This window comes from Ranitomeya imitator, chromosome 6 (assembly GCF_032444005.1).
Source record: "Ranitomeya imitator isolate aRanImi1 chromosome 6, aRanImi1.pri, whole genome shotgun sequence".
Lineage (NCBI taxonomy): Eukaryota > Metazoa > Chordata > Amphibia > Anura > Dendrobatidae > Ranitomeya > Ranitomeya imitator.
The window spans coordinates 561,770,296-561,797,398 of record NC_091287.1 but is presented as its reverse complement, the minus strand read 5'-3'; the positions used below and the strand labels follow the sequence as shown (position 1 = coordinate 561,797,398).

The following is a 27,103-nucleotide window of genomic DNA, read 5'->3' as shown; positions in this document are numbered from 1 at the left end:
ACCCTCTATACACATTTTCATAGTGGTCCCTCTCACGCAGGACAAGTATGAAGGTGTACATCAAAAAAGTGCTGTGCCCACAAAACACTCCAGGAAAAAAAAAAAAAAAAAATCAGAAGCGAAGGGAGAAAAAGAAGAGCCGTGGTGGAGAAGAAAATGAGAGAAGTGGTCGTGGAGGATTCCTACTGAGAGGATCAGAAGCCACTGTCTGCAGACCAGACATCACCTCAGGAGAAGTGTGAGGTCTTCTAGTGCCAAAATCAAAGACGTGTCTGATAACATAAGAATGTATTTACCCTCTCTAGCTGACAACTTTATCTTTCAAAAGGTAGAAGAGAGAACAAGAGGATCTGCAATCATGGACCTAATTCTTAGGGTACCGTCACACTATACGATTTACCTACGATCACGACCAGCGATATGACCTGGCCGTGATCGTAGGTAAATCGTAGTGTGGTCGCTGGGGAGCTGTCACACAGACAGCTCTCCAGCGACCAACGATGCCGAGGTACCCGGGTAACCAGGGTAAACATCGGGTTACTAAGCGCAGGACCGCGCTTAGTAACCCGATGTTTACCCTGGTTACAAGCGTAAAACTAAAAAAATACAAACAGCACATACTTACATTCTGGTGTCCGTCAGGTCCCTTGCCGTCTGCTTCCCGCACTCACTGACTGCCGGCCGTAAAGTGAAAGTGAAAGCACACGTCACCGCTGTGCTCTGCTTTCACTTTACGGCCGGCAGTCACAGTGCGGGAAGCAGACGGCAAGGGACCTGACGGACACCAGAATGTAAGTATGTGCTGTTTGTTTTTTTTTTAGTTTTACGCTTGTAACCAGGGTAAACATCGGGTTACTAAGCGCGGTCCTGCGCTTAGTAACCCGATGTTTACCCTGGTTACAAGCGAACGCATCGCTAGATCGCATCGCTAGATCGGTGTCACACACACCGATCTAGCGATGCCAGCGGGAGATCCAGCGACAAAAGAAAGTTCTAAACGATCTGCTACGACGTACGATTCTCAGCAGGATCCCTGATCGCTGCTGCGTGTCAGACACAGCGATATCGTAACGATATCGCTGGAACGTCACGAATCGTACCGTCGTAGCGATCGAAATGGCAGTGTGTGACGGTACCCTTACCGACAGGGAGGAAATGGTTGAGGAAGTAAAGGTGACTGGGAATTTAGGAGGCAGCGATCGATCGTAATATCCTCAAATTTTGCATTACAAAAGGAGGAAGACCAGCGAGGACTCACAGGCAGATTTGAATGAACTCAGAAAAAAGGTCCAATGGTCGGATGTTCCAAAGTATGGAAAGGTCCAAGAAGAATGGAGATTATGCTAAGTGAAATTCTCACGAATTGGCAACAATCCCAAAAAGAAAGAAGAATTGGAAGCATTTAAAGAGACCAGGATGGATGAACACAGAACTTAATCACTTGTGAAAAAGGAAAAAAATGTATATCAGATGGAAAGAGGGGCAAATCTAAAGAAGAATATAATGCGGTCTGCAGGGAATGCAGCACAAGAGTTAGAAGAGCAGTAATGAAGTGAGGCTTGCAAGGGAGACCAAAGTCAGCAAAAAAGGATCTTGGGGGTTTGTCAAAAGCAAAAGAAAAGGCAAAGAAGCGATAGGATTTTTACAGGATGACAAGGGTGAAGTGGCCAAAAATGATGTTGAGAAGCCAAACATTTTCATTACTATTTTGCATCTGTGATCTCTAAGAAAGCAAATGCAACATCAACTGATCTTCATGGTGCCATCAAAGGAATAAAGGAATCCACACTATCCATAAACCAAGAGATTGGGAGGGAACACAGATAATTTACATCTCCTGGTCCAGATGAATTATATATAAAGATCTGTGAACAAATTGTGTGCAAGTACTTGGATAAGAATACAGTAATTATCCAGAGCCAGCATGGGTTTGTAGCAAACTAACGGGCTTATATAAGAAGAGATCAGGACTGGTCCCGAGATTTATGAGGAGAGCGACAGGTAAATGCCCCTTGTGTAGAGACGGTGACCTGAGCTGCGGACCCCATAGCTGCAGACAGAGCGGTGGGCCTCACCTGCTTCTCCTCTTTGGGTAAAGCTTTCCGAGCCTCGTTCTTATCGTAGAAATACTTGTGTATCTCGGAGAAGTCGCACTTGTACAGCTGCTTTATGGTCTTCTTCTCTTCTTTGCTCATTTGCTAAAACCGGAAAAAGTAAATATTTTATAAAACAAGCTGCAATGTTGTATATATTACAGCTGTACGCTGGTCCTGCAGACACATTATAGTCCACAGGCACCGGACTAGAGCCTGCGAACATCCCAGCGCCTTCCATCATCAATGGCTACTTTCATTAGTCGGACCAGCGAACGTCAAGTGTGGAATGACAGGACTACTAATCAGAAGGACCCAGGACACCAGCAGTTAGGACGCTGTCCGCAGGGATCAGTATGGTGGCCACAGACTACCAATGGGGCAGCAGGGGTCAGTAAGGTGGCCACGGACTACCGATGGGGCAGCAGGGGTCAGTAAGGTGGCCACAGACTACCGATGGGGCAACAGGGGTCAGTAAGGTGGCCACAGACTACCGACTGGGCTGCAGGACCTGTGCACCAACCTATCTATATACTTTCTATGCGGCACATCCGGTATACTGCCACAATGAGGAAACACGCAGAGTCCTGCATGGAGGATGCTGCGAGTCCTTGCATTACAGATATCCCAGGCAAGTTCATGGTTCCTTCTCCTGGTGCCAATAACCAGCACAACCCCCACCTATAGCCTGAATTGGGCTACAGATATCAGGATATGCATATTAGACGGTCACAGGAGACTCACTGTTTTCCAGTCGGTGAAGAAGTTCTTCTGGAAAATCTCCTTTGTGGTGTATTCGTGATCCAGCATCTTCCCATAGAAGGTGGCCACTTCCTCAGCTTCCAGGCTCAGCTTCATGGGCTCTCCTGGATCCGGAGAACAGTGAAACGTGTCATATCTTATGTGTTCTGAGAAGCCATGTGTAAGATCAATGCACACTGGACAATCGGTGACACCAAGTCATCAGATAGACGGGAGCTACAGCCGACAATCCAGTAGTTACACCTATGCTCCTATGGGTCACGTATAAAGAATATGTCAGTAATGACAGCAGTAAAATAACGGGGAACGTGACACGCACACCCTGCAGGTCACCAATGATTTGGGGGACTGTCATGCAGAAATAAATGGTCTTTAGCAGCACACCTTGGGCATGTCGGACCCCTGTCTCGGTATCACTCATGCACTTTACTTGTATGAGGTTGCATTTCGGGGCAGGATTTTCACTTTTTGCACAAGGCTGGGTAGAGATACTGTGAGATTTATTAACATCGCTTTCCTCACAATTTGTGTACCGGGGGCCATGCTTTTCTATATTTGTAGTGGGTGGCTAAAACCAAACTGATAGATTTGATCTATACTCCTGGAATATTCCTGGTGTAGAGAGAAAAAAATAGGCCTCTAATGTAATGCGATAAGGGCTAGAAAAAAAGATTTACTCACCTTCCTCAGGTCCAGTGCTGAGTCTCCACTGCTGTTGTCTGCAGTGTCATGTTGACGGCTCTGCAGCCAATCGCTGTGCTCATGTAGATGTCACGTGTCCCTATCCTCAGAGATTGGCTGCAGTGCTGTAGACGTGACACCAGCGCTGCAGATGAACAAAAATGCAACAGTCGGCGCTGAAACTGGGGAGGGCAAGAAATCTTTTTTTCCTTAAAGCTACTAAAGTCTATAAAAGTTTTCTGGAAGGCGACAACCCCTTTAATGCCTCCCGTACAAATGCCTGCTGGAGGGGTGCAGGTAAGCAGTCTCCGGAGACGACCCCCCGCAAGTGTGGGCTCCGCTTACCATCGTACAGAAAGCGCACGTCGTCTGGCAGCGGCTCGTACCCCGGAGCGAAGTAGGGTCCTCGATGCTCCAGAAACTTCCATTTCACGCCGTCCTCATAATTCTTCTCCTCCCACCTAGGACACAAGAGTTACACATCAGTCATAAAGAAGGAGATCGGTTTGTGTAAATGGGTCTCGATATTGGGGTGCACACGCTGCTTGTTGCTGCTAGGTTGTTACAATGTATCAGTGAACCCTGGAGAGAAATTCCTGCTGCTTCTGAACTGTAACAAGTCCATCAGCTGCTGGTAAAGGACGAGGTTTGGTTGCTGAATGAAAATAAAGAGATCTTTTCTCCCAGGAACAAAGCAGGGTCTTAGTTTTCACTTCTCACTGATTATTAAGTAGTGAAAAGTTGCAGAATTGAGCACAGACCGTGCTCAGACACGGAGCACATCCTCACCAGGGTCTGACCGCCGGCTTTCTGCTCCGCACCGGCAGCGTAGTCACAGTCAGGAGCCTCCATCCAGGCGGCAGCGTGCAGCAGGGCCCGAGGGCGAGCCGCAGCCGGCAGCCATTGCTGAGCATGTCCCACACATGTCTGCAACATCCAGCAATGACCTCTCTCCGGGGAAAGAGGCTTCCTGGAAAGCAACCAATCAGCTCACAGCTCTGCAGAAGGCATGATGGGAAATGTAGTTTTGTGGTGTGAGGCCGCACATGACCCAACAGCAGGGACAGTACAGGATGAGGAGCAGGAATATCAAGTTAACCCCTTCCTGTACAAAAATGGAAGCGGGTGTTTAAATTCTATACAAAGGCTGAGGACCCCTCAGTTATTACTGTGCAGTAAATACGACCTGAGGACAATTCTTCACGTCAGGGCAATTTAGTGGTTAAAAATTATTTTTGTGCGTCACCATTTTCTGAGAATTTTTATTCCCTATAACTTCTAAAACTTTGTTTCTTTTACTCCATTTAGTCTTCATAGGTTACTTGGACCTGAAATACTACAGTATATAGTAAAATGACAAATCCATGTGGCGAGCCATGGGGTGGATTTTATAGGAGCACCGAGATGGCAGTGACGGGACATGGCAAACCCAGTAATGGCATAAACGGGACATGGCAAACCCAGTAATGCCATAAACGGGACATGGCAAACCCAGCAAGGGGAGGCTGATGAGCGCCATAACAATGAAAATGCAGAGGTCATAGATTGGCAATTAAATGGTTAAGCAGCAGCGATCGGAGCCGTCAGTGGCAGGCGCCACCTGTGTGACACGACCTGAGCCGGCTCCGTACACCCACATGTGATCTACACACACCAGGCACCGGTCTCGTGGCAGATTCCAGGAGCCCAGAGGGGCAGATCTGTGCCCGATAACAGCGTGGTGCAGGCTGTCTGCAGCATTCCCACCATCGTAGGCTGTCTGCAGCATTCCCACCATCGTAGGCTGTGCACAGAGCGCGGCGGGTCCCTTCAGTACGAGGCCTCTCCCTCGTAGGTGCTGGACGGCAGCCAGGAGAGGGATGATGATTATCTTACAAGGTGTGAGCACCCGGAGGTATACAGGCCCCCGGGGACTCTCCTGTAAGCTCAGGATCGTGCTCGCAGCTCACACTATCTGCAGATATCAACCACATCCGGGCTAGAGTTACGGAAACTGCGGCTCCACCATGCCGATCTCACAAGGGAAGGATTTCTCCCAGCGCAGGAGAGAAGGGATCCCTGATCCGCCAGAACCAGGTGCAATAACCTGGAGGACAGTGACACCGGTGACGCTGCATCTCCAAAACCCGGCCGCTTACAGTGCGTGCCCTATACTCAGGAGTAAGCGGGTGCACATCGTTGGCAGACGTCCCAGCACACAGGACGTTATTAAAGGTTTATTCATGAAGTGAGGGCAGTGATAGTGAGGACACGAATTAAATCCACCCAGAAAAAGGCAGATCTTGTGCTGAGAGACAATCCCGTGATCACAATGTCCATCACCGCTGCTGACAGGATGTGACCACCAATAGTATGAGATCACCCTGGTGGAGTCCTGCAGCCGCAATAACCTACAGATGTGAAACTACAACTCCCAGAACGCACCGACACCACTGCTCACTCACCATTTCCACTTGGAATCTTCTTCCTTCGTCTTCTTGGCTTTGGTTTCGTCCTCCTCGTCCACATTCTTCCTCTTTTTGCTCCTTGTTTTTCCTTTCTCCTCCTTCTGGGTCGTCTGATCCTTCTCAGGATCCTGCTTTGCCTTCTTGTGGCCGGCCTTGGAGTCCTCCTCTTTCTGCGATTCTTCCACTTCCCGCTTTATTCCTTTAGTTTCCTCCCTTTCACATTCACTTTGTCTTTTGGAGTCTTTATCGTCGCCCTTTTTCTGCTTGTCCTGCTTTTCGTCAGATCCCTTCTTATCCCGGGACTTGCTCTTGGACTTCTGCTTCTTGTCTTCGAATAGATCCAGGTCCACCAGGGTCATCTTCAGGACACTTCCGTTCTCTTTTGGAGGCGCCTCGGTGTCTCGGGTCTCCTTTTTTACCTGATGTTCTTGTTTGCTTTTTCCTGAGCGGCCCTCCTTAGATTTGGAGGAGTCTTTGTGCTTCTCATCATTCTGTTTGCTCTTCTTGGGGACGTCGCTCCTTGTCTTCTGGTCCCTGTCTTTATCCTTAGTCTCCTTTACCTTGCCCTTCACTTTCTCCTCTGTTTTGCTCTTCTTGGGGACGTCGCTCTTTGTCTTCTGGTCCTCGTCTTTATCCTCAGTCTCCTTTACCTTACCCTTCACTTTCTCCTCTGTTTTGCTCTTCTTGGGGACGTCGCCCTTTGTCTTCTGGTCCTCGTCTTTATCCTCAGTCTCCTTTACCTTACCCTTCACTTTCTCCTCTGTTTTGATCTTCTTGGGGATGTCGCTCCTTGTCTTCTGGTCCTCGTCTTTATCCTCAGTCTTTTTTACCTTGCCCTTCACTTTCTCCCGTGCTTTGCTCTTTTCGTGATCCGCCTTGTCTTTTCTCTCATGATGATCCTTTTTCTTTACTTCTTCATTATGCTCCTTGAGCTTTTTGTCGGCTCTTCCATGCTGATCCCTTTTCTTAGACACATGCCCCATTTTCTCAGCACGGTTCTCTTTTTCCTTGAGGGCTTTGGTGCCGCTGTTATTTTCAGAAATTCCAGAGCTACGCGACTCACCAGTATAATCTCCGTGATCCTTTGGTAGATCCTTGTGATCGTTTTCTCCATTAGTGCTCTCAACAGGCAGATCATCAGGTATGTGATGGAGTTGTTGGGCATCACTTTTGTGCTCAGAAATCCTAGAGCTACGTGACTCCCCGGCCTGATCTCTGTGATCCTTTGGTAGATCCTCGTGATCTTTTTCTCCATTAATGCTCTCGACGGGCAGATCATCAGGTAAGTGGTGGAGTTGTTGGGCATCACTTTTGTGCTCAGAAATCCTAGAAGACGCCAACTGGAAAAGAAAAGCATTGGATGAAACCACAAACATTTTGGCTCTGGTTCTACAGCGAATACTGGACCTTAAACCCAATAACCCTAAAGCCGCCAGTCTCATTAGGGAGAGACATCTGCATCACTCTCTGCTAAGGATTTACAGGAGGCGTCAGAGGGTCGGACATACTCCCAAGATACCAAACCTAACGGGACGGCGTCTGCTGCGTGGCGAAGTTGTACCACAATGTATTTGCACGAATTTGGCCACAATGTGAGTTGTGCTGTGTAAGCTGCGACATCAGACCACAGCTGACGACGCCACATCCGACATCCAGCCGGTTGCACAAGCAGAACATCACAAATCTACTATATAATTGTCTAAGAGTCACTTCCGTCTGTCTGTCTGTCACGGATATTCATTGGTCGCGGCCTCTGTCTGTCATGGAAATCCAAGTCGCTGATTGGTCGTAGCAAAACGCCCACGACCATTGCCACAACCAATCAGCGACGGCCATAGTCTGGCAGTGGCCGCTGCTTTACTGCCCTGCAGTCAGCGCTGAGCGCTCACACAGGGTTAATGCGGCATCAATAGTAAAACGACCTAATGTTACAAATAATAATAATAAAATTTTAAAAAAAAAGTTATTCTCACCCCCCGATGTCGCGCTGTCCTTGGCAGTGCAGGCGGCAAGTTCCGGTGCCAAGGATGCTATGCGAGAAGGACCTGCCGTGATGTCACGGTCATGTGACCACGACGTCATCACAGGTCCTGCGCTCATACCAACCCTGGGATCGGAAGGTGCAGCATGCACCGTACATAGGCGCCAGGAATTCAAGGGGCCCTCGGAGCGTGAGTATATGTTTTTTTTTTTTATTTGAAGTCTTTTTTAACCACGCATATAGTGCCCACATTGCTATATACTACGTGGGCTGTGTTACATACTGTGTGGGCTCTGTTATATACTACATCTCTGCAATATACTATGTGGCTGTGTCGGTTCTGTTATACACTACGTGACTGGGCAATACACTACGTGGCTGTGCAATACACTACGTGGCTGTGCAATACACTACGTGGCTCTGCTATATACTACATCGCTGACCAATATACTACATAGCTGTGCAATACACTATGTGACTGTTATATACTACATGGCTGTGCAGTATAGTATGTGCTTGTGCAATATACTACGCGGCTCTACAATATACTATGTGGCTCTGCTACATACTACGTGGCTGACCAATATACTACATACCTGTGCAATACACTACGTGGCTATGTTATATACTACTTACCTCTGCTATATGCTACGTACGCTGTGTTACATACTACGTAGCTATGTTATATACTACGTCACTGTACAATATAGTACGTAGCCTGTGCTATATACTACCTACATATTCTAGAATACCCGATACGTTAGAATCAGGCCACCATCTAGTTAGAAATATTGCTTTAGTGCTGCTCCTTCATGTTTTTTTTTCTGCTTGCTATTCTAAACAATGAATTAGGATTGTCCGCCATGCCGTCTACCGCAATCTACAAAGTACGTGTGAGGGGCGACCCAGCAATGGAAACAAAAGGTCCCACGTACCGCTTGCTCCTTGTCAGGTTCATTCTCCGAGATGTCACTCTGCCTGGAAATTAAAACACAACAGTGAATAACCAATCTATATAAATACTAAAAACGGGACCGATCGTTGTGAGATCAACCTCGGGTAAAGGTGACTTCTAGTGTTATGGAATTAAACCTTATTCAGTGAATTTGTGAAAATCTCAAAACTTAAGAATCTGCGCTTCAGTTCTTTACAAAATCTCTGCTTGCAGCCAGTGAATGAGGACACCCCATTTGACATCTGCAGTAAGCCCGTCCACATTGAGTCCTGCTCTCAGCATACACAATGCTCGGATGTATCCGGACTAGCAGAGACTTGTGCGACTGCTGCCGCCCATATGTTCCACTCAGCGAAGAGCAAGACTAGATATGTCCAGAGTTTACAGAAGTCACAGACTCAGTCACTGACAGCAAGCGGAGGTTCAGAATATAGTGAGAAATGGAAAGACAACGCTTAGGCCGGGTTCACACTGCATTAGCAGCAGCCCGTTCAGCACATACGCTAGCGAGCTGCTGTAACGTAAGTGCCGACGTTACATCGCGCTAGCGCAGACAGAGCATCTGCTAGCTCTATCTGCGCTAGCAGTGACGGACAACGCTGCAGTCCGCGTCTCAGGGTCCGTCACTCAATGACGGCACATCCCTAGCGCACGCCCATTGTGAGTGTGCGCTAGCGATGCGTCCGACATTGCAGTCAGTGGCGGCCGTAACGGACTACGTTACACCGCATTTATGCCGCGGTGTAACGTAGTCCGTCTAACGGACTGCTTAGACGCAGTGTGAACCCAGCATTATTAGCAACTTCTCATTTAGAACAGATGACATTTTATTAATATAAAACCCCTTTAATGGGTGGAATGAGGGCGGGAAGAGTTTTCCCCCCTCCTTAAAACCTTGTGAATTCCAATTGTAGAAATAAAATGCTATATATGCTCCAGAAACATTTTACATTGCCAAGGTACAAGAACACATACAATTGGGGAATATTCGTATACATGGCACCAACTTATCTGAAAAGTATTGACAAATAGGATGCGACTAAAGCCCCCCCATACACATTATTTGGGCTCACGACTGCAATAGTCGAGGCATGAGGCCACAGTACGCTCGTGTGCATTAGCCCTTACTCTTACAGGTAGGGAAGATTTGGTAACTACGACACCAGATCTGCTCTATGTAAAGCACCACCAGCAAGTCATGTGCAGGATGATTGATCACTCTGCAAGAATCCTATCATGGGAAGACACTACTAGACTATTGTAGTTATTAAGGTTGAAGGAAGACTATAAGTCCATCTAGTTCAACCCATAGCCTAACGTAACATGCCCTAACATGTTGATCCAGAGGAAGGCAAAAAAACCCATGTGGCAAAGAGTAAGCTCCACTTTGGTGAAAAAAATTCCTTCCCGACTCCACATACGGCAATCAGACTAGTTCCCTGGATCAACGCCCTAACAAGGAATCTAGTGTATATACCCTGTAACATTATACTTTTCCAGAAATGTATCCAGTCCCCTCTTAAATTTAAGTAATGAATCACTCATTACAACATCATACGGCAGAGAGTTCCATAGTCTCACTGCTCTTACAGGAAAGAATCCACGTCTGTTATTATACCTAAACCTTCTTTCCTCCAAACGCAGAGGATGCCCCCTTGTCCCTGTTTCAGGTCTAAGATTAAAAAGATCATCAGAAAGGTCTTTGTACTGTCCCCTCATATATTTATACATTAACATAAGATCACCCCTTAGTCTTCGTTTTTCCAAACTAAATAGCCCCAAGTGTAATAACCTATCTTGGTATTGCAGACCCCCCAGTCCTCTAATAACCTTGGTCGCTCTTCTCTGCACCCGCTCTAGTTCAGCTCTGTCTTTCTTATACACCGGGGACCAGAACTGTGCACAGTATTCTAAGTGTGGTCGCACTAGTGACTTGTATAGAGGTAAAATTATGTTCTCCTCATGAGCATCTATGCCTCTTTTAATGCATCCCATTATTTTATTTGCCTTTGTAGCAGCTGCCTGACACTGGCCACTGAACATGAGTTGGTCATCCACCCAGGTCTTTTTCATTGACGGTTTTGCCCAGAGTTTTAGAATTAAGCACATAATTATACATCTTATTACTTCTACCCAAGTGCATGACCTTACATTTATCCCCATTAAAGCTCATTTGCCATTTATCAGCCCAAGCTTCTAGTTTACATAAATCATCCTGTGATATAAAATTATAACAACAGACTTCGCCAGGTACCGATTTTCAGATTCCTCTTGCAGTACGTTGTGGTTTTCATCTATGCTGGAGGTTGTCACTGGCAGCCTAGGACAGAGGGAAAGAGGATTATTTCTGCAATATTAAACATGGCAGCCGGCTTTGGCAGTGCGCCCTCTGGAGAGCTGAACTTTGTGGTCACAATGCAGGATTATTGTGCTGACAAAAAGGGCTTCATATGTTCCCAGAGAAATATATATTTTTGGTGAACGTGAACATATATACACACACATACATGCACATCTACTATATAATTGTCTAAGGGTCACTTCCGTCTTTCTGTCACGGATATTCATTGGTCGCGGCCTCTGTCTGTCATAGAAATCCAAGTCGCTGATTGGTCGTGGGCATTTTGCCACGACCTTTCAGCGAAGGACACAGTCCGGCGGAAAAAAGGCTGCTCCTTCCTCCCGTCCCTGCAGTCAGTGCCCGCTCCATACTTGCCTCCAGTCAGCCCTCACACAGGGTTAATGGCAGCGTTAATGGACCGCGTTATGCCGCGGTGTAAGCACTCCATTAACGCAGCTATTAACCCTGTGTGACCAACTTTTTTACTATTGATGCTGTGTATGCAGCGTCAATAGTAAAAAGATCTAATGTTACAAATAATAATAATTAAAAAAAAGGTTATTCTCACCCTCCGACGTCGCCCTTTCCTCGGCAGTTCAAGCGGCAGGTTCCGGTGCGAAGGATGCTATGCACGAAGGACCTTCCATGACGTCATGGCCATGTGACCGTGACATCATCACAGGTCCTGCGCTCATACCAACCCTGGGACCGGAAGCTGCTGCGTGCACCGCACACAGGCGCCAGGACTACAAGGGGCCCTCGGAAGGTGAGTATATGTTTATATTTTTATTTTAAGTCTTTTTTAACCTGTTACATACGTGTCTGGGCAATATACTACATGGCTCTGTGCTGTATACTACGTTGCTGTGCAGTATACTACGTGACTGGGCAGTATACTACGTGGCTCTGTGCTGTATACTACGTGGCTGGGCAATATACTACGTGGCTGGGCAATATACTACGTGGCTGGGCAATATACTACGTGGCTGGGCAATATACTACGTGGCTGGGCAATATACTACGTGGCTGGGCAATATACTACGTGGCTGGGCAATATACTACGTGGCTGGGCAATATACTACGTGGCTGGGCAATATACTACGTGGCTGGGCAATATACTACGTGGCTGGGCAATATACTACGTGGCTGGGCAATATACTACGTGACTGGGCAATATACTACGTGGCTGGGCAATATACTACGTGGCTGGGCAATATACTACGTGGCTGGGCAATATACTACGTGGCTGGGCAATATACTACGTGGCTGGGCAATATACTACGTGGCTGGGCAATATACTACGTGACTGGGCAATATACTACGTGACTGGGCAATATACTACGTGACTGGGCAATATACTACGTGGCTGGGCAATATACTACGTGGCTGGGCAATATACTACGTGACTGGGCAATATACTACGTGACTGGGCAATATACTACGTGGCTGGGCAATATACTATGTGGCTGGGCAATATACTACGTGGCTGGGCAATATACTACGTGACTGGGCAATATACTACGTGACTGGGCAATATACTACGTGGCTCGGCAATATACTACGTGGCTCGGCAATATACTAGTAGGCGGAGCTAGCGGCGGAGGTGCAGCCGAGGGCGAGGCTTCACGGAGGTAGTCCAAAGCTCCTCAAAACGCTAATGTGAAACCGGCCTTAGTCCAGGTCTGGTAGGAGATCCCTCAGGGTATCATCCGCCACCTCATCAGGAGTAGACCCAGGCATTGTGGGGAGGTCATACAGGCACGTGGAGGCCACACACACTACTGAGCATCATTTCCTTGTCTTGAGGCATTTCCACTGAAGTTGGATCAGCCTGTAATTTAATTTTCCATTTTGATTTTGAGCATAATTCCAACTCCAGACCTCCGTGGGATATTAGTTGTGATTTACTGTGCATTGATCATTGGTTTATTGTTCTCAACACATTCCACTATGTAATGATTAAAGATTTACAACTAGAATATTTCATTCAGAGATATCTAGGATGTGGGATTTTAGTGTTCCCTTTATTTTTTATTTGAGCAGTGTATATGTACACATCCAGCCAGGAACATACAATGGGGAAATTAAGAATCTGATCCACTGATGATTTTGCAAGTTTTCCCACCTACAAAGAATGGAGAGGTCTGTAATTTTTAGCGTAGGAACACTTCACCAGTGAGAGACAGAATCTAAAAGTATAATCACACTGTATGATTTTTAAATAATTTGCATTTTATTGCATGAAATAAGTATTTGATCACTGACCAACCAGCAAGAATTCTGGCTTTCACAGAGCTTTTCATCTTTCTTTAAGAAGCCTCCTACTCTGCTCTCATTACCTTTATTAATTGCACCTGTTTGACCTCGCTACCTGCATTAATGACACCTGTCCACACACAATCACACTCCAACCTCTCCACGATGGCCAAGACCAAAGAGCTGTCTAAGGACACCAGGGACAATATTGTAGACCTGCACAAGGCGGAGATGCACTACAGGACAATAGGCAAGCAGTTGGTGAGAAGGCAACAACTGTTGGCGCAATAATTATACAATGGAAAAAACAGATGACAATCTTCCTCGGTAGGTTTGGGATTCCATACAAGATCTCGCCTCAAGGGGTAAGGAGGATTCTGAGAAAGGTCAGGAATCACCTCAAAACTACAAAGGAGGACCTGGTCAATGACCTGAAGAGAGTTGGGACCAGAGTGTCAAACATTACCGTTAGTGACACACAGGGATTATAATTCTGCAGGGCATGCAAGGTCCCCCTGCCCACCCCAGTACATGTCCAGGCCCGTTTGAAGTTCACCAATGACCACCTGGATGATCCAGAGGAGGCATGGGAGAAGGTCATATGGTCAGTGGAGTCAAAAATAGAAGTTTTTGGTATCAAATCCACTGGCCGTGTTTGGAGGAAGAAAAAGGATGAGTACAACCCCAAGAACACCGTCCCAACCGTGAAGCATGGTGGAGGAAACATCATACTTTGTGAGCGCTAATATGCAAAGGGGACAGGACGACTGTATCATATTGAAGGGAGAATGGAGCATTGAAGATGGGTCGTGGCTGGATCTTCTAGCATCACAAAGACTCAAAACACACAGTCAGGGCAACTAAGGAGCGGCTCCATAAGAAGCATTTCAAGATCCTGGAGTGGCCTAGCCAGTCTCCAAAACTGAACCCAATAAAGAATCTTTGGAGGAGCTGAAACTCCATGTTGTCCAGCGACAGCCCCAAAACATGAAACATCTGGAGAAGATCTGTATGGAGGAGGGGGCTAAAATCGCTGCTGCAGTGTGTGCAAACCTGGTCAAGAGATACAGGAAACATCTGACCTCTGTAACTGCAAACAAAGGTTCCTGGACCAAATATTAAGTTCTGTTTTTCTATTGCATCAAATAATTATTTCCTGCAAATTATGTAAAAATCCTACAATGTGATTTTTCTGAATTGTATTTTTACATTCTGTCTCCCACAGTTGCAGTGTACCTACGATAGACAGACTGCGGAGACCCTTGTGTCGTAACCAGTGCCTTCCCCCCTTCCCCTGATCCCGAAAAGACAACACGAGCAGGCCTAGATGGGTTGAACGAGTCGGTCACAGATTATTAATTTGATAAGCAGGGAGGGGCAATTACATTTCACAACAGGCTCACAGCCGTGCGCCCAGTCTGCGACCGACGGGCGGGCAGCCAATGAGCAGCTACGAAGCTTCGCCCCTCCCTCCACTTCCGCTGTGACTTAATAATAACAGTATTATCATCATCAGTTTTAAATTTCAAATCTGAAAACATTTTCCTTTATCCTAACAGCACGAAACATCAGTGAATATTTAAGGGAGGGAGGGTGGGACAATTGCTTCAGAAGGTCAGGCGGGGAGAAAGAGGAAGGTGCTGACCCCGACACCTGGATTTACCCCTTGTGGGTGTGGCCGGATGCCCCTTCCTCTCTTCCCATTGGTCAGCTTGGCGTCCCAATTAGTGCATCACCTGGCGGAGTAGTGTGAGGGGGGAATAGGCCCTGCACATTTCCCTACTAGCTTTCCATAGGGGCTCCGCAGTCCGAGGCACATTCCCTATGCATTACATATATGTCCAGCTCAGGAACTGCTGAGATCAGGAAGTTTGGACTCCATTAATGTGACCCTGGAATACATACCCGTCTTCCTCTGCGGGGTGATGCGTCTTCATTGCACATTCAGAGTTTCGAGCAGAATCCAAAAATTGTTCAGAGGTGCTAAAAGGAATAGTAACATAGTAACATAGTTAGTAAGGCCGAAAAAAGACATTTGTCCATCCAGTTCAGCCTATATTCCATCATAATAAATCCCCAGATCTACGTCCTTCTACAGAACCTAATTGTATGATACAATAATGTTCTGCTCCAGGATGACATCCAGGCCTCTCTTGAACCCCTCGACTGAGTTCGCCATCACCACCTCCTCAGGCAAGCAATTCCAGATTCTCACTGCCCTAACAGTAAAGAATCCTCTTCTATGTTGGTGGAAAAACCTTCTCTCCTCCAGACGCAAAGAATGCCCCCTTGTGCCCGTCACCTTCCTTGGTATAAACAGATCCTCAGCGAGATATTTGTATTGTCCCCTTATATACTTATACATGGTTATTAGATCGCCCCTCAGTCGTCTTTTTTCTAGACTAAATAATCCTAATTTCGCTAATCTATCTGGGTATTGTAGTTCTCCCATCCCCTTTATTAATTTTGTTGCCCTCCTTTGTACTCTCTCTAGTTCCATTATATCCTTCCTGAGCACCGGTGCCCAAAACTGGACACAGTACTCCATGTGCGGTCTAACTAGGGATTTGTACAGAGGCAGTATAATGCTCTCATCATGTGTATCCAGACCTCTTTTAATGCACCCCATGATCCTGTTTGCCTTGGCAGCTGCTGCCTGGCACTGGCTGCTCCAGGTAAGTTTATCATTAACTAGGATCCCCAAGTCCTTCTCCCTGTCAGATTTACCCAGTGGTTTCCCATTCAGTGTGTAATGGTGATATTGATTCCTTCTTCCCATGTGTATAACCTTACATTTATCATTGTTAAACCTCATCTGCCACCTTTCAGCCCAAGTTTCCAACTTATCCAGATCCATCTGTAGCAGAATACTATCTTCTCTTGTATTAACTGCTTTACATAGTTTTGTATCATCTGCAAATATCGATATTTTACTGTGTAAACCGTCTACCAGATCATTAATGAATATGTTGAAGAGAACAGGTCCCAATACTGACCCCTGCGGTACCCCACTGGTCACAGCGACCCAGTTAGAGACTATACCATTTATAACCACCCTCTGCTTTCTATCACTAAGCCAGTTACTAACCCATTTACACACATTTTCCCCCAGACCAAGCATTCTCATTTTGTGTACCAACCTCTTGTGCGGCACGGTATCAAACGCTTTGGAAAAATCGAGATATACCACGTCCAATGACTCACCGTGGTCCAGCCTATAGCTTACCTCTTCATAAAAACTGATTAGATTGGTTTGACAGGAGCGATTTCTCATAAACCCATGCTGATATGGAGTTAAACAGTTATTCTCATTGAGATAATCCAGAATAACATCCCTCAGAAACCCTTCAAATATTTTACCAACAATAGAGGTTAGACTTACTGGCCTATAATTTCCAGGTTCACTTTTAGAGCCCTTTTTGAATATTGGCACCACATTTGCTATGCGCCAGTCCTGCGGAGCAGACCCTGTCGCTATAGAGTCACTAAAAATAAGAAATAATGGTTTATCTATTACATTACTTAGTTCCCTTAGTACTCGTGGGTGTATGCCATCCGGACCCGGAGATTTATCTATTTTAATCTTATTTAGCCGGTTTCGCACCTCTTCTTGGGTTAGATTGGTGACCCTTAATATAGGGTTTTCATTGTTTCTTGGGATTTCACCTAGCATTTCATTTTCCACCGTGAATACCGTGGAGAAGAAGGTGTTTAATATGTTAGCTTTTTCCTCGTCATCTACAACCATTCTTTCCTCACTATTTTTTAAGGGGCCTACATTTTCAGTTTTTATTCTTTTACTATTGATATAGTTGAAGAACAGTTTGGGATTAGTTTTACTCTCCTTAGCAATGTGCTTCTCTGTTTCCTTTTTGGCAGCTTTAATTAGTTTTTTAGATAAAGTATTTTTCTCCCTATAGTTTTTTAGAGCTTTAATGGTGCCATCCTGCTTTAGTAGTGCAAATGCTTTCTTTTTACTGTTAATTGCCTGTCTTACTTCTTTGTTTAGCCACATTGGGTTTTTCCTATTTCTAGTCCTTTTATTCCCACAAGGTATAAACCGCTTACACTGCCTATTTAGGATGTTCTTAAACATTTCCCATTTATTATCTGTATTCTTATTTCTGAGGATATTGTCCCAGTCTACCAGATTAAGGGCATCTCTAAGCTGTTCAAACTTTGCCTTCCTAAAGTTCAGTGTTTTTGTGACTCCCTGACAAGTCCCCCTAGTGAAAGACAGGTGAAACTGTACAATATTGTGGTCGCTATTTCCTAAATGCCCAACCACCTGCAGATTTGTTATTCTGTCAGGTCTATTAGATAGTATTAGGTCTAAAAGTACTGCTCCTCTGGTTGGATTCTGCACCAATTGTGAAAGATAATTTTTCTTGGTTATTAGCAGAAACCTGTTGCCTTTATGGGTTTCACAGGTTTCTGTTTCCCAGTTAATATCCGGGTAGTTAAAGTCCCCCATAACCAGGACCTCATTATGGGTTGCAGCTTCATCTATCTGCTTTAGAAGTAGACTTTCCATGGTTTCTGTTATATTTGGGGGTTTGTAACAGACCCCAATGAGAATTTTGTTACCATTTTTCCCTCCATGAATTTCGACCCATATGGACTCGACATCCTCATTTCCTTCGCTAATATCCTCCCTTAAAGTGGACTTTAGACAAGACTTTACATAGAGACAAACCCCTCCTCCTCTCCGATTTTTACGATCCTTTCTAAACAGACATGACTGACAGCCCGGGAGCCTGTAGACCGCACCCATCCTCTTCTGAATTTATAAGTATCGGGACAGCAGGCATTCACTAGCAGCTGCTGCAGGACCATCACTCGGGGTACATACCGCCAGAGGACCGGATGCTAAACTCATCCTACCGGCACCCGCCCGGATCCTGCGCAGGCCGCTCAGTCATCAGAAGCGATGGTGTCAGTGTTCTACCAACCGCCGGACTGCTGCGGCCTATGATTGGCTACCGCGGTCAGGTGACTTGGGAAGCGCTTCATAGACCGTTATTAATGACAAGCTGCTCAGTCACATGAGCCCTGCAGCCAATCACAGGCCACAATGATCTGCACCTTGTCTCTGCGGAGAATGCAGAGCGGCCTGTGCTGGACCCAGGTGGGGGCCGCGAGGTGACGATGACTGAATGTATGTTTTATATAAGTAATCCCATGTTTTGCCTGCAAAAATACTCTTTTATAAAAGCTAATACCATTGAGAACTAAGCACTACACGTAGTAGGGCCCGAATTTACAACTAAATGCAGAAGAGCCAGAACTCAAGCTTAAGAAGGCGCAATTAAAGGGCATTAATAACTGACATTTAAAGGGGAAGGTCCAATGGTGAACATTGGGGTCCAACTAGAAACCCCTCAGTGGCATCTTTAGCTTTCATCCTACCTGACGTCATGTATGATCTTATCAACAACCACAATACAAATGTCAGTGTCACAGTCCTCAGCACAAAGGGTCATTAACAGGATTCATCACTTGTTCCCTCAGATGGTGGGCTCAAAAATCAGACCCCCAACAATCAGAATTACGGCGCATTCTAGAGCAGGGGTGTCAAACTGCATTTCTCGAGGGCCGCAAACCATGCGCATTTTCAAGATTTCCTTAACTTTGCACAAGGTGCTGTAATCATTATGTGTGTAGGTGATTAAATTATCACCTGTGCAGTACAAGGAAATCCAGAAAACATGACCTGTTTGCAGCCCTCGAGGAATGCAGTTTGACACCCCTGCTCTAGAGAACCACTATGAAAGTTTGCATGCAGTGAGGCCTTACCAAGACACAAAATTTTCCTGGATCAGCTTCTCAGAGGATGCAGCTTGTTCAACCTACAGATATAAAAGAGAAAAAAAAAATAAAATATGCAGGTGCTCCGCGTGCCGTCGCCCCGGCGCTCCGCGTGCAGTCACTAATAACCTATTAAATGGACATCAATGGTTTCCACAAGCTCTTCTCCCCTACAGTGTCCGCACTAGTATGTGTGAATATATTCTCTCAAGAACAGGGCCTTGTCTACCTCAGCCAAGGACACAGAGGTGGCAGTGCACGTGCGGCTGTCTCCTCCATGTCGGCACCTGTGCATTGGGCCAGGATGGTGGTCAGCATCATGTCCTCACAGCACTGGGATCCCCGCTATGGTGGTCAGCATCATGTCCTCACAGCACTGGGATCCCCGCTATGGTGGTCAGCATCATGTCCTCACAGCACTGGGTTCCACGCTATGGTGGTCAGCATCATGTCCTCACAGCACTGCGATCCCCGCTATGGTGGTCAGCATCATGTCCTCACAGCACTGGGATCCACGCTATGGTGGTCAGCATCATGTCCTCACAGCACTGCGATCCCCGCTATGGTGGTCAGCATCATGTCCTCACAGCACTGCGATCCACGCTATGGTGGTCAGCATCATGTCCTCACAGCACTGGGATCCACGCTATGGTGGTCAGCATCATGTCCTCACAGCACTGCGATCCCCGCTATGGTGGTCAGCATCATGTCCTCACAGCACTGGGATCCACGCTATGGTGGTCAGCATCATGTCCTCACAGCACTGGGATCCACGCTATGGTGGTCAGCATCATGTCCTCACAGCACTGGGATCCACGCTATGGTGGTCAGCATCATGTCCTCACAGCACTGCGATCCACGCTATGGTGGTCAGCATCATGTCCTCACAGCACTGGGATCCACGCTATGGTGGTCAGCATCATGTCCTCACAGCACTGCGATCCCCGCTGCACAAACTTTCCATCTCCTCCCACCCTGAATAGGTGACCCGATAGGAAACTTAGGGTTGCGATACAGTGAAGGACGATGAGGTTTGTACAGCGCTGCAGAATATGTCGGCGATATATCAACAGTAGGAAATATCTCTATACAAGTAGGAAATAGCTCTATACACTTTTTTTTTCATCTTTGGAGGGAGCCGTTTTCTCACGCAGGACATAAAATAAATAAATAAAACCAGCATTTCCAGGTTGCTGAAAACACACAGCTTTGATTCTTTTTCGGCCAATTCTGGATTCCGCCCTTCCACAGGCAGCACGTGGTCACGGGTCTGCCCTGCCATATATGTAACCCGTCAGGTGTGAACGCGGCTGTACAGTTTGGAGGTCCCTCCTCCTGTAACATTACACAGAATCTCTCATTGCTTACTTCCATACGCTCATTGTGTGACTGGTGATGAGAAGAGGCTCCGTTCTTTTCTCCGGGTTCTTCTTTACCGCGGTCTCTTTTTTGGTCTCCGTTAAACTTTTGCTTCCTAAACACAAGAGAAACTAAATGAGCTGGGAGCGCCACCTGCAGACTTAAATGTGGCAGTGCAGGCATTAGGTAAAAAAAAAGACTATAGAGTGCAGTGAAAAGCAGCAATGGAAAGAGATTAACCACTATTTCACAAACTTGGAGATCGCCCCATGGGATAAATAAGTGACCTGTCAGCAGTGGGGGATCTGCCTCTTGATAGCAGGCATCTCGTCCGATCTAACCTAACAGCTTTGCTGGGATGTTTCTGACTCTGCAATATACAAACAGTTAGTGACTTAAAGGGGCGCTCCGCTGTGGACAATCCTTTACATCAGGAAGGACCAATGACAATAGTAAAATTAGAGGAAAGCTGCTGCCAGGACCCAGAGATCAGCAATAATCTGAAAAACCAAACAGATGCTTAATAACCCTGCACCATCCCTGCAGGGAGGATGAAGCATTGCATCTGTTCCTGGGTAATGAGCAGTTTTTATATGAAAAATATATATATATATATTTTAAGTGCTTTGGGTTGAACAGAGCAGGTCACAAGCAACTGCCTCCCAGATTTGTCTGCCCGCCCATTGTCGCCTCCTTGACTTGACTGACAGCTCATCACTCTCTGATTTCCTTGTGTCTTCACACAGGCTGTTAATCCAGCTAAAGAGGCCGGTGCTGGGAGGGAAACAACCTCAGGAGGCAGAGGATCGGGAAGTGGTCTGTAATGAGCAGACCCCACATCCCCTGTGAATCTACGGAACCGAACTTACAGCTCAGAGAGCTCTGCAGCGATCTTGGCCAAATTCACACTGATGACACTGCGTGCATCAAAGGGGACGGAGCCCACTGTCAATGAGCAGCCAACACAAAGGGCACTATACCAGTTTTAGATCCTCCGATTTCTGGCACAGAACTTCCTCAGCCACCATTATCTAAAAGAAAATAAAAACACACAGTCACAATTCAGTTTTTTACCTTGTCAATAGACATCTAAGGCTGATGGATAACAGGGAGGGAGCCCAGGGGGCCGCAGAGCTTCTCACCCCAGTCAGTGTGAGGCTATGTGAGCACGTTCAGCATTTACTTGCAGAAGTTTCTGCATCTCTTAGCAGGAAAAACGCTGCTGAAAAAAAAAACTACTGCAAAAACTTAAGGAAAATTACTGTAATGGCTGATAACAGGGAGTAATAGATTGTAATCACCTCCCCCAGTAATGGCTGATAACAGGGAGTAATAGACTGTAGTAACCTCCCCAGTAATGGCTGATAACAGGGAGTAATAGATTGTGGTCTCCTCCCCCAGTAATGGCTGATAACAGGAGTAATAGTCTGAAGTAACCTCCCCAGTAATGGCTGATAACGGGGAGTAATAGATTGTAGTCTCCTCCCCCAGTAATGGCTGATAACAGGGAGTAATAGATTGTAGTCTCCTCCCAGTAATGGCTGATAACAGGGAGTAATAGATTGTAGTAACCTCCCCAGTAATGGCTGATAACAGGGAGTAATAGATTGTAGTCTCCCCCAGTAATGGCTGATAACAGGGAGTAATAGACTGCAGTCTCCTCCCCAGTAATGGCTGATAACAGGGAGTAATAGATTGTAGTCTCCCCCCCAGTAATGGCTGATAACAGGGAGTAATAGATTGTAGTCTCCTCCCCCAGTAATGGCTGATAACAGGGAGTAATAGACTGTAGTAACCTCCCCAGTAATGGCTGATAACAGGGAGTAATAGACTGTAGTCTCCTCCCCAGTAATGGCTGATAACAGGGAGTAATAGATTGTAGTCTCCTCCCAGTAATGGCTGATAACAGGGAGTAATAGATTGTAGTCTGCTCCCCAGTAATGGCTGATAACAGGGAGTAATAGATTGTAGTCTCCTCCCCAGTAATGGCTGATAACAGGGAGTTATAGATTGTAGTCTCCTCCCCCAGTAATGGCTGATAACAGGGAGTAATAGATTGTAGTCTCCTCCCCCAGTAATGGCTGATAACAGGGAGTAATAGATTGTAGTCTCCTCCCCAGTAATGGCTGATAACAGGGAGTAATAGATTGTAGTCTCCCCCCCAGTAATGGCTGATAACAGGGAGTAATAGACTGTAGTCTCCTCCCCAGTAATGGCTGATAACAGGAATAATAGACTGTAGTCTCCTCCCCAGTAATGGCTGATAACAGGGAGTAATAGATTGTAGTCTCCTCCCAGTAATGGCTGATAACAGGGAGTAATAGACTGTAGTCTCCTCCCCAGTAATGGCTGATAACAGGGAGTAATAGATTGTAGTCTCCTCCCCAGTAATGGCTGATACCAGGGAGTAATAGACTGCAGTCTCCTCCCCAGTAATGGCTGATAACAGGGAGTAATAGACTGCAGTCTCCTCCCCAGTAATGGCTGATAACAGGGAGTAATAGATTGTAGTCACCTCCCCCAGTAATGGCTGATAGCAGGGAGTAATAGATTGTAGTCTCCTCCCCCAGTAATGGCTGATAACAGGGAGTAATAGACTGTAGTCTCCTCCCCAGTAATGGCTGATAACAGGGAGTAATAGACTGTAGTCTCCTCCCCCAGTAATGGCTGATAACAGGGAGTAATAGATTGTAGTCTCCTCCCCAGTAATGGCTGATAACAGGGAGTAATAGATTGTAGTCTCCTCCCCAGTAATGGCTGATAACAGGGAGTAATAGATTGTAGTCTCCTCCCCCAGTAATGGCTGATAACAGGGAGTAATAGACTGTAGTCTCCTCCCCCAGTAATGGCTGATAACAGGGAGTAATAGATTGTAGTCTCCTCCCCAGTAATGGCTGATAACAGGGAGTAATAGACTGCAGTCTCCTCCCCCAGTAATGGCTGATAACAGGGAGTAATAGACTGTAGTCTCCTCCCCAGTAATGGCTGATAACAGGGAGTAATAGACTGCAGTCTCCTCCCCAGTAATGGCTGATAACAGGGAGTAATAGACTGCAGTCTCCTCCCCAGTAATGGCTGATAACAGGGAGTAATAGACTGCAGTCTCCTCCCCAGTAATGGCTGATAACAGGGAGTAATAGATTGTAGTCTCCTCCCCAGTAATGGCTGATAACAGGGAGTAATAGACTGTAGTCTCCTCCCCAGTAATGACTGATAACAGGGAGTAATAGACTGTAGTCTCCTCCCCAGTAATGGCTGATAACAGGGAGTAATAGATTGTAGTCTCCTCCCCAGTAATGGCTGATAACAGGGAGTAATAGATTGTAGTCTCCTCCCCAGTAATGGCTGATAACAGGGAGTAATAGATTGTAGTCTCCTCCCCAGTAATGGCTGATAACAGGGAGTAATAGATTGCAGTCTCCTCCCCAGTAATGGCTGATAACAGGGAGTAATAGATTGTAGTCTCCTCCCCAGTAATGGCTGATAACAGGGAGTAATAGATTGTAGTCTCCTCCCCAGTAATGGCTGATAACAGGGAGTAATAGACTGTAGTCTCCTCCCCCAGTAATGGCTGATAACAGGGAGTAATAGATTGTAGTCTCCTCCCCAGTAATGGCTGATAACAGGGAGTAATAGATTGTAGTCTCCTCCCCAGTAATGGCTGATAACAGGGAGTAATAGATTGTAGTCTCCTCCCCAGTAATGGCTGATAACAGGGAGTAATAGATTGCAGTCTCCTCCCCAGTAATGGCTGATAACAGGGAGTAATAGATTGTAGTCTCCTCCCCAGTAATGGCTGATAACAGGGAGTAATAGATTGTAGTCTCCTCCCCAGTAATGGCTGATAACAGAGAGTAATAGACTGTAGTCTCCTCCCCCAGTAATGGCTGATAACAGGGAGTAATAGATTGTAGTCTCCTCCCCCAGTAATGGCTGATAACAGGGAGTAATAGACTGTAGTCTCCTCCCCCAGTAATGGCTGATAACAGGGAGTAATAGATTGCAGTCTCCTCCCCCAGTAATGGCTGATAACAGGGAGTAATAGATTGCAGTCTCCTCCCCCAGTAATGGCTGATAACAGGGAGTAATAGATTGTAGTCTCCTCCCCCAGTAATGGCTGATAACAGGGAGTAATAGATTGTAGTCTCCTCCCCCAGTAATGGCTGATAACAGGGAGTAATAGATTGCAGTCTCCTCCCCCAGTAATGGCTGATAACAGGGAGTAATAGATTGCAGTTTCCTCCCCCAGTAATGGCTGATAACAGGGAGTAATAGATTGCAGTCTCCTCCCCCAGTAATGGCTGATAACAGGGAGTAATAGATTGCAGTTTCCTCCCCCAGTAATGGCTGATAACAGGGAGTAATAGATTGTGGTCTCCTCCCCCAGTAATGGCTGATAACAGGAGTAATAGTCTGAAGTAACCTCCCCAGTAATGGCTGATAACAGGGAGTAATAGATTGTAGTCTCCTCCCCCAGTAATGGCTGATAACAGGGAGTAATAGATTGTAGTCTCCTCCCAGTAATGGCTGATAACAGGGAGTAATAGATTGTAGTCTGCTCCCCAGTAATGGCTGATAACAGGGAGTAATAGACTGCAGTCTCCTCCCCAGTAATGGCTGATAACAGGGAGTAATAGATTGTAGTCTCCCCCCCAGTAATGGCTGATAACAGGGAGTAATAGATTGTAGTCTCCTCCCCCAGTAATGGCTGATAACAGGGAGTAATAGACTGTAGTAACCTCCCCAGTAATGGCTGATAACAGGGAGTAATAGACTGTAGTCTCCTCCCCAGTAATGGCTGATAACAGGGAGTAATAGATTGTAGTCTCCTCCCAGTAATGGCTGATAACAGGGAGTAATAGATTGTAGTCTGCTCCCCAGTAATGGCTGATAACAGGGAGTAATAGATTGTAGTCTCCTCCCCAGTAATGGCTGATAACAGGGAGTTATAGATTGTAGTCTCCTCCCCCAGTAATGGCTGATAACAGGGAGTAATAGATTGTAGTCTCCTCCCCAGTAATGGCTGATAACAGGGAGTAATAGATTGTAGTCTCCCCCCCAGTAATGGCTGATAACAGGGAGTAATAGACTGTAGTCTCCTCCCCAGTAATGGCTGATAACAGGGAGTAATAGATTGTAGTCTCCTCCCAGTAATGGCTGATAACAGGGAGTAATAGACTGTAGTCTCCTCCCCAGTAATGGCTGATAACAGGGAGTAATAGATTGTAGTCTCCTCCCCAGTAATGGCTGATAACAGGGAGTAATAGACTGTAGTCTCCTCCCCAGTAATGGCTGATAACAGGGAGTAATAGACTGTAGTCTCCTCCCCAGTAATGGCTGATAACAGGGAGTAATAGATTGTAGTCTCCTCCCCCAGTAATGGCTGATAACAGGGAGTAATAGATTGTAGTCTCCTCCCCCAGTAATGGCTGATAACAGGGAGTAATAGATTGTAGTCTCCTCCCCCAGTAATGGCTGATAACAGGGAGTAATAGATTGTAGTCTCCTCCCCCAGTAATGGCTGATAACAGGGAGTAATAGACTGCAGTCTCCTCCCCAGTAATGGCTGATAACAGGGAGTAATAGACTGCAGTCTCCTCCCCAGTAATGGCTGATAACAGGGAGTAATAGATTGTAGTCACCTCCCCCAGTAATGGCTGATAACAGGGAGTAATAGATTGTAGTCTCCTCCCCCAGTAATGGCTGATAACAGGGAGTAATAGACTGTAGTCTCCTCCCCAGTAATGGCTGATAACAGGGAGTAATAGACTGTAGTCTCCTCCCCCAGTAATGGCTGATAACAGGGAGTAATAGATTGTAGTCTCCTCCCCAGTAATGGCTGATAACAGGGAGTAATAGATTGTAGTCTCCTCCCCAGTAATGGCTGATAACAGGGAGTAATAGATTGTAGTCTCCTCCCCAGTAATGGCTGATAACAGGGAGTAATAGACTGCAGTCTCCTCCCCAGTAATGGCTGATAACAGGGAGTAATAGACTGCAGTCTCCTCCCCAGTAATGGCTGATAACAGGGAGTAATAGATTGTAGTCTCCTCCCCAGTAATGGCTGATAACAGGGAGTAATAGACTGCAGTCTCCTCCCCAGTAATGGCTGATAACAGGGAGTAATAGATTGTAGTCTCCTCCCCAGTAATGGCTGATAACAGGGAGTAATAGACTGTAGTCTCCTCCCCAGTAATGGCTGATAACAGGGAGTAATAGATTGTAGTCTCCTCCCCAGTAATGGCTGATAACAGGGAGTAATAGATTGTAGTCTCCTCCCCAGTAATGGCTGATAACAGGGAGTAATAGATTGCAGTCTCCTCCCCAGTAATGGCTGATAACAGGGAGTAATAGATTGTAGTCTCCTCCCCAGTAATGGCTGATAACAGGGAGTAATAGATTGTAGTCTCCTCCCCAGTA

At 46.3% G+C, this 27,103-nt stretch overlaps 1 protein-coding gene across 4 annotated transcripts in view; it reads right to left on the bottom strand.

The window, feature by feature from the left end:
* TOP1MT (DNA topoisomerase I mitochondrial) overlaps positions 1 to 27,103 on the bottom strand; it is a 40,395-nt gene that overhangs the window by 7,884 nt on the left and 5,408 nt on the right. Inside the window, exons 2-12 of one of the 4 annotated variants that reach the window (XM_069732018.1) lie at positions 21,664 to 21,714; positions 20,971 to 21,053; positions 20,693 to 20,798; positions 19,313 to 19,365; positions 15,422 to 15,499; positions 11,174 to 11,239; positions 8,900 to 8,942; positions 5,981 to 7,323; positions 3,882 to 3,997; positions 2,838 to 2,959; positions 2,076 to 2,198 (exon numbers count right to left, since the gene is read on the bottom strand). In XM_069732018.1, the coding sequence (XP_069588119.1) occupies positions 2,076 to 2,198; positions 2,838 to 2,959; positions 3,882 to 3,997; positions 5,981 to 7,323; positions 8,900 to 8,942; positions 11,174 to 11,239; positions 15,422 to 15,499; positions 19,313 to 19,365; positions 20,693 to 20,798; positions 20,971 to 21,053; positions 21,664 to 21,711 (2,181 nt within the window). In that variant the 5' untranslated portion in view covers positions 21,712 to 21,714. Of the gene's footprint in view, positions 1 to 2,075; positions 2,199 to 2,837; positions 2,960 to 3,881; positions 3,998 to 4,325; positions 4,485 to 5,980; positions 7,324 to 8,899; positions 8,943 to 11,173; positions 11,240 to 15,421; positions 15,500 to 19,312; positions 19,366 to 20,692; positions 20,799 to 20,970; positions 21,054 to 21,552; positions 21,715 to 27,103 lie in introns of those variants that run through there. The other 3 variants (XM_069732019.1, XM_069732020.1, XM_069732021.1) reach the window with 3 other exon arrangements.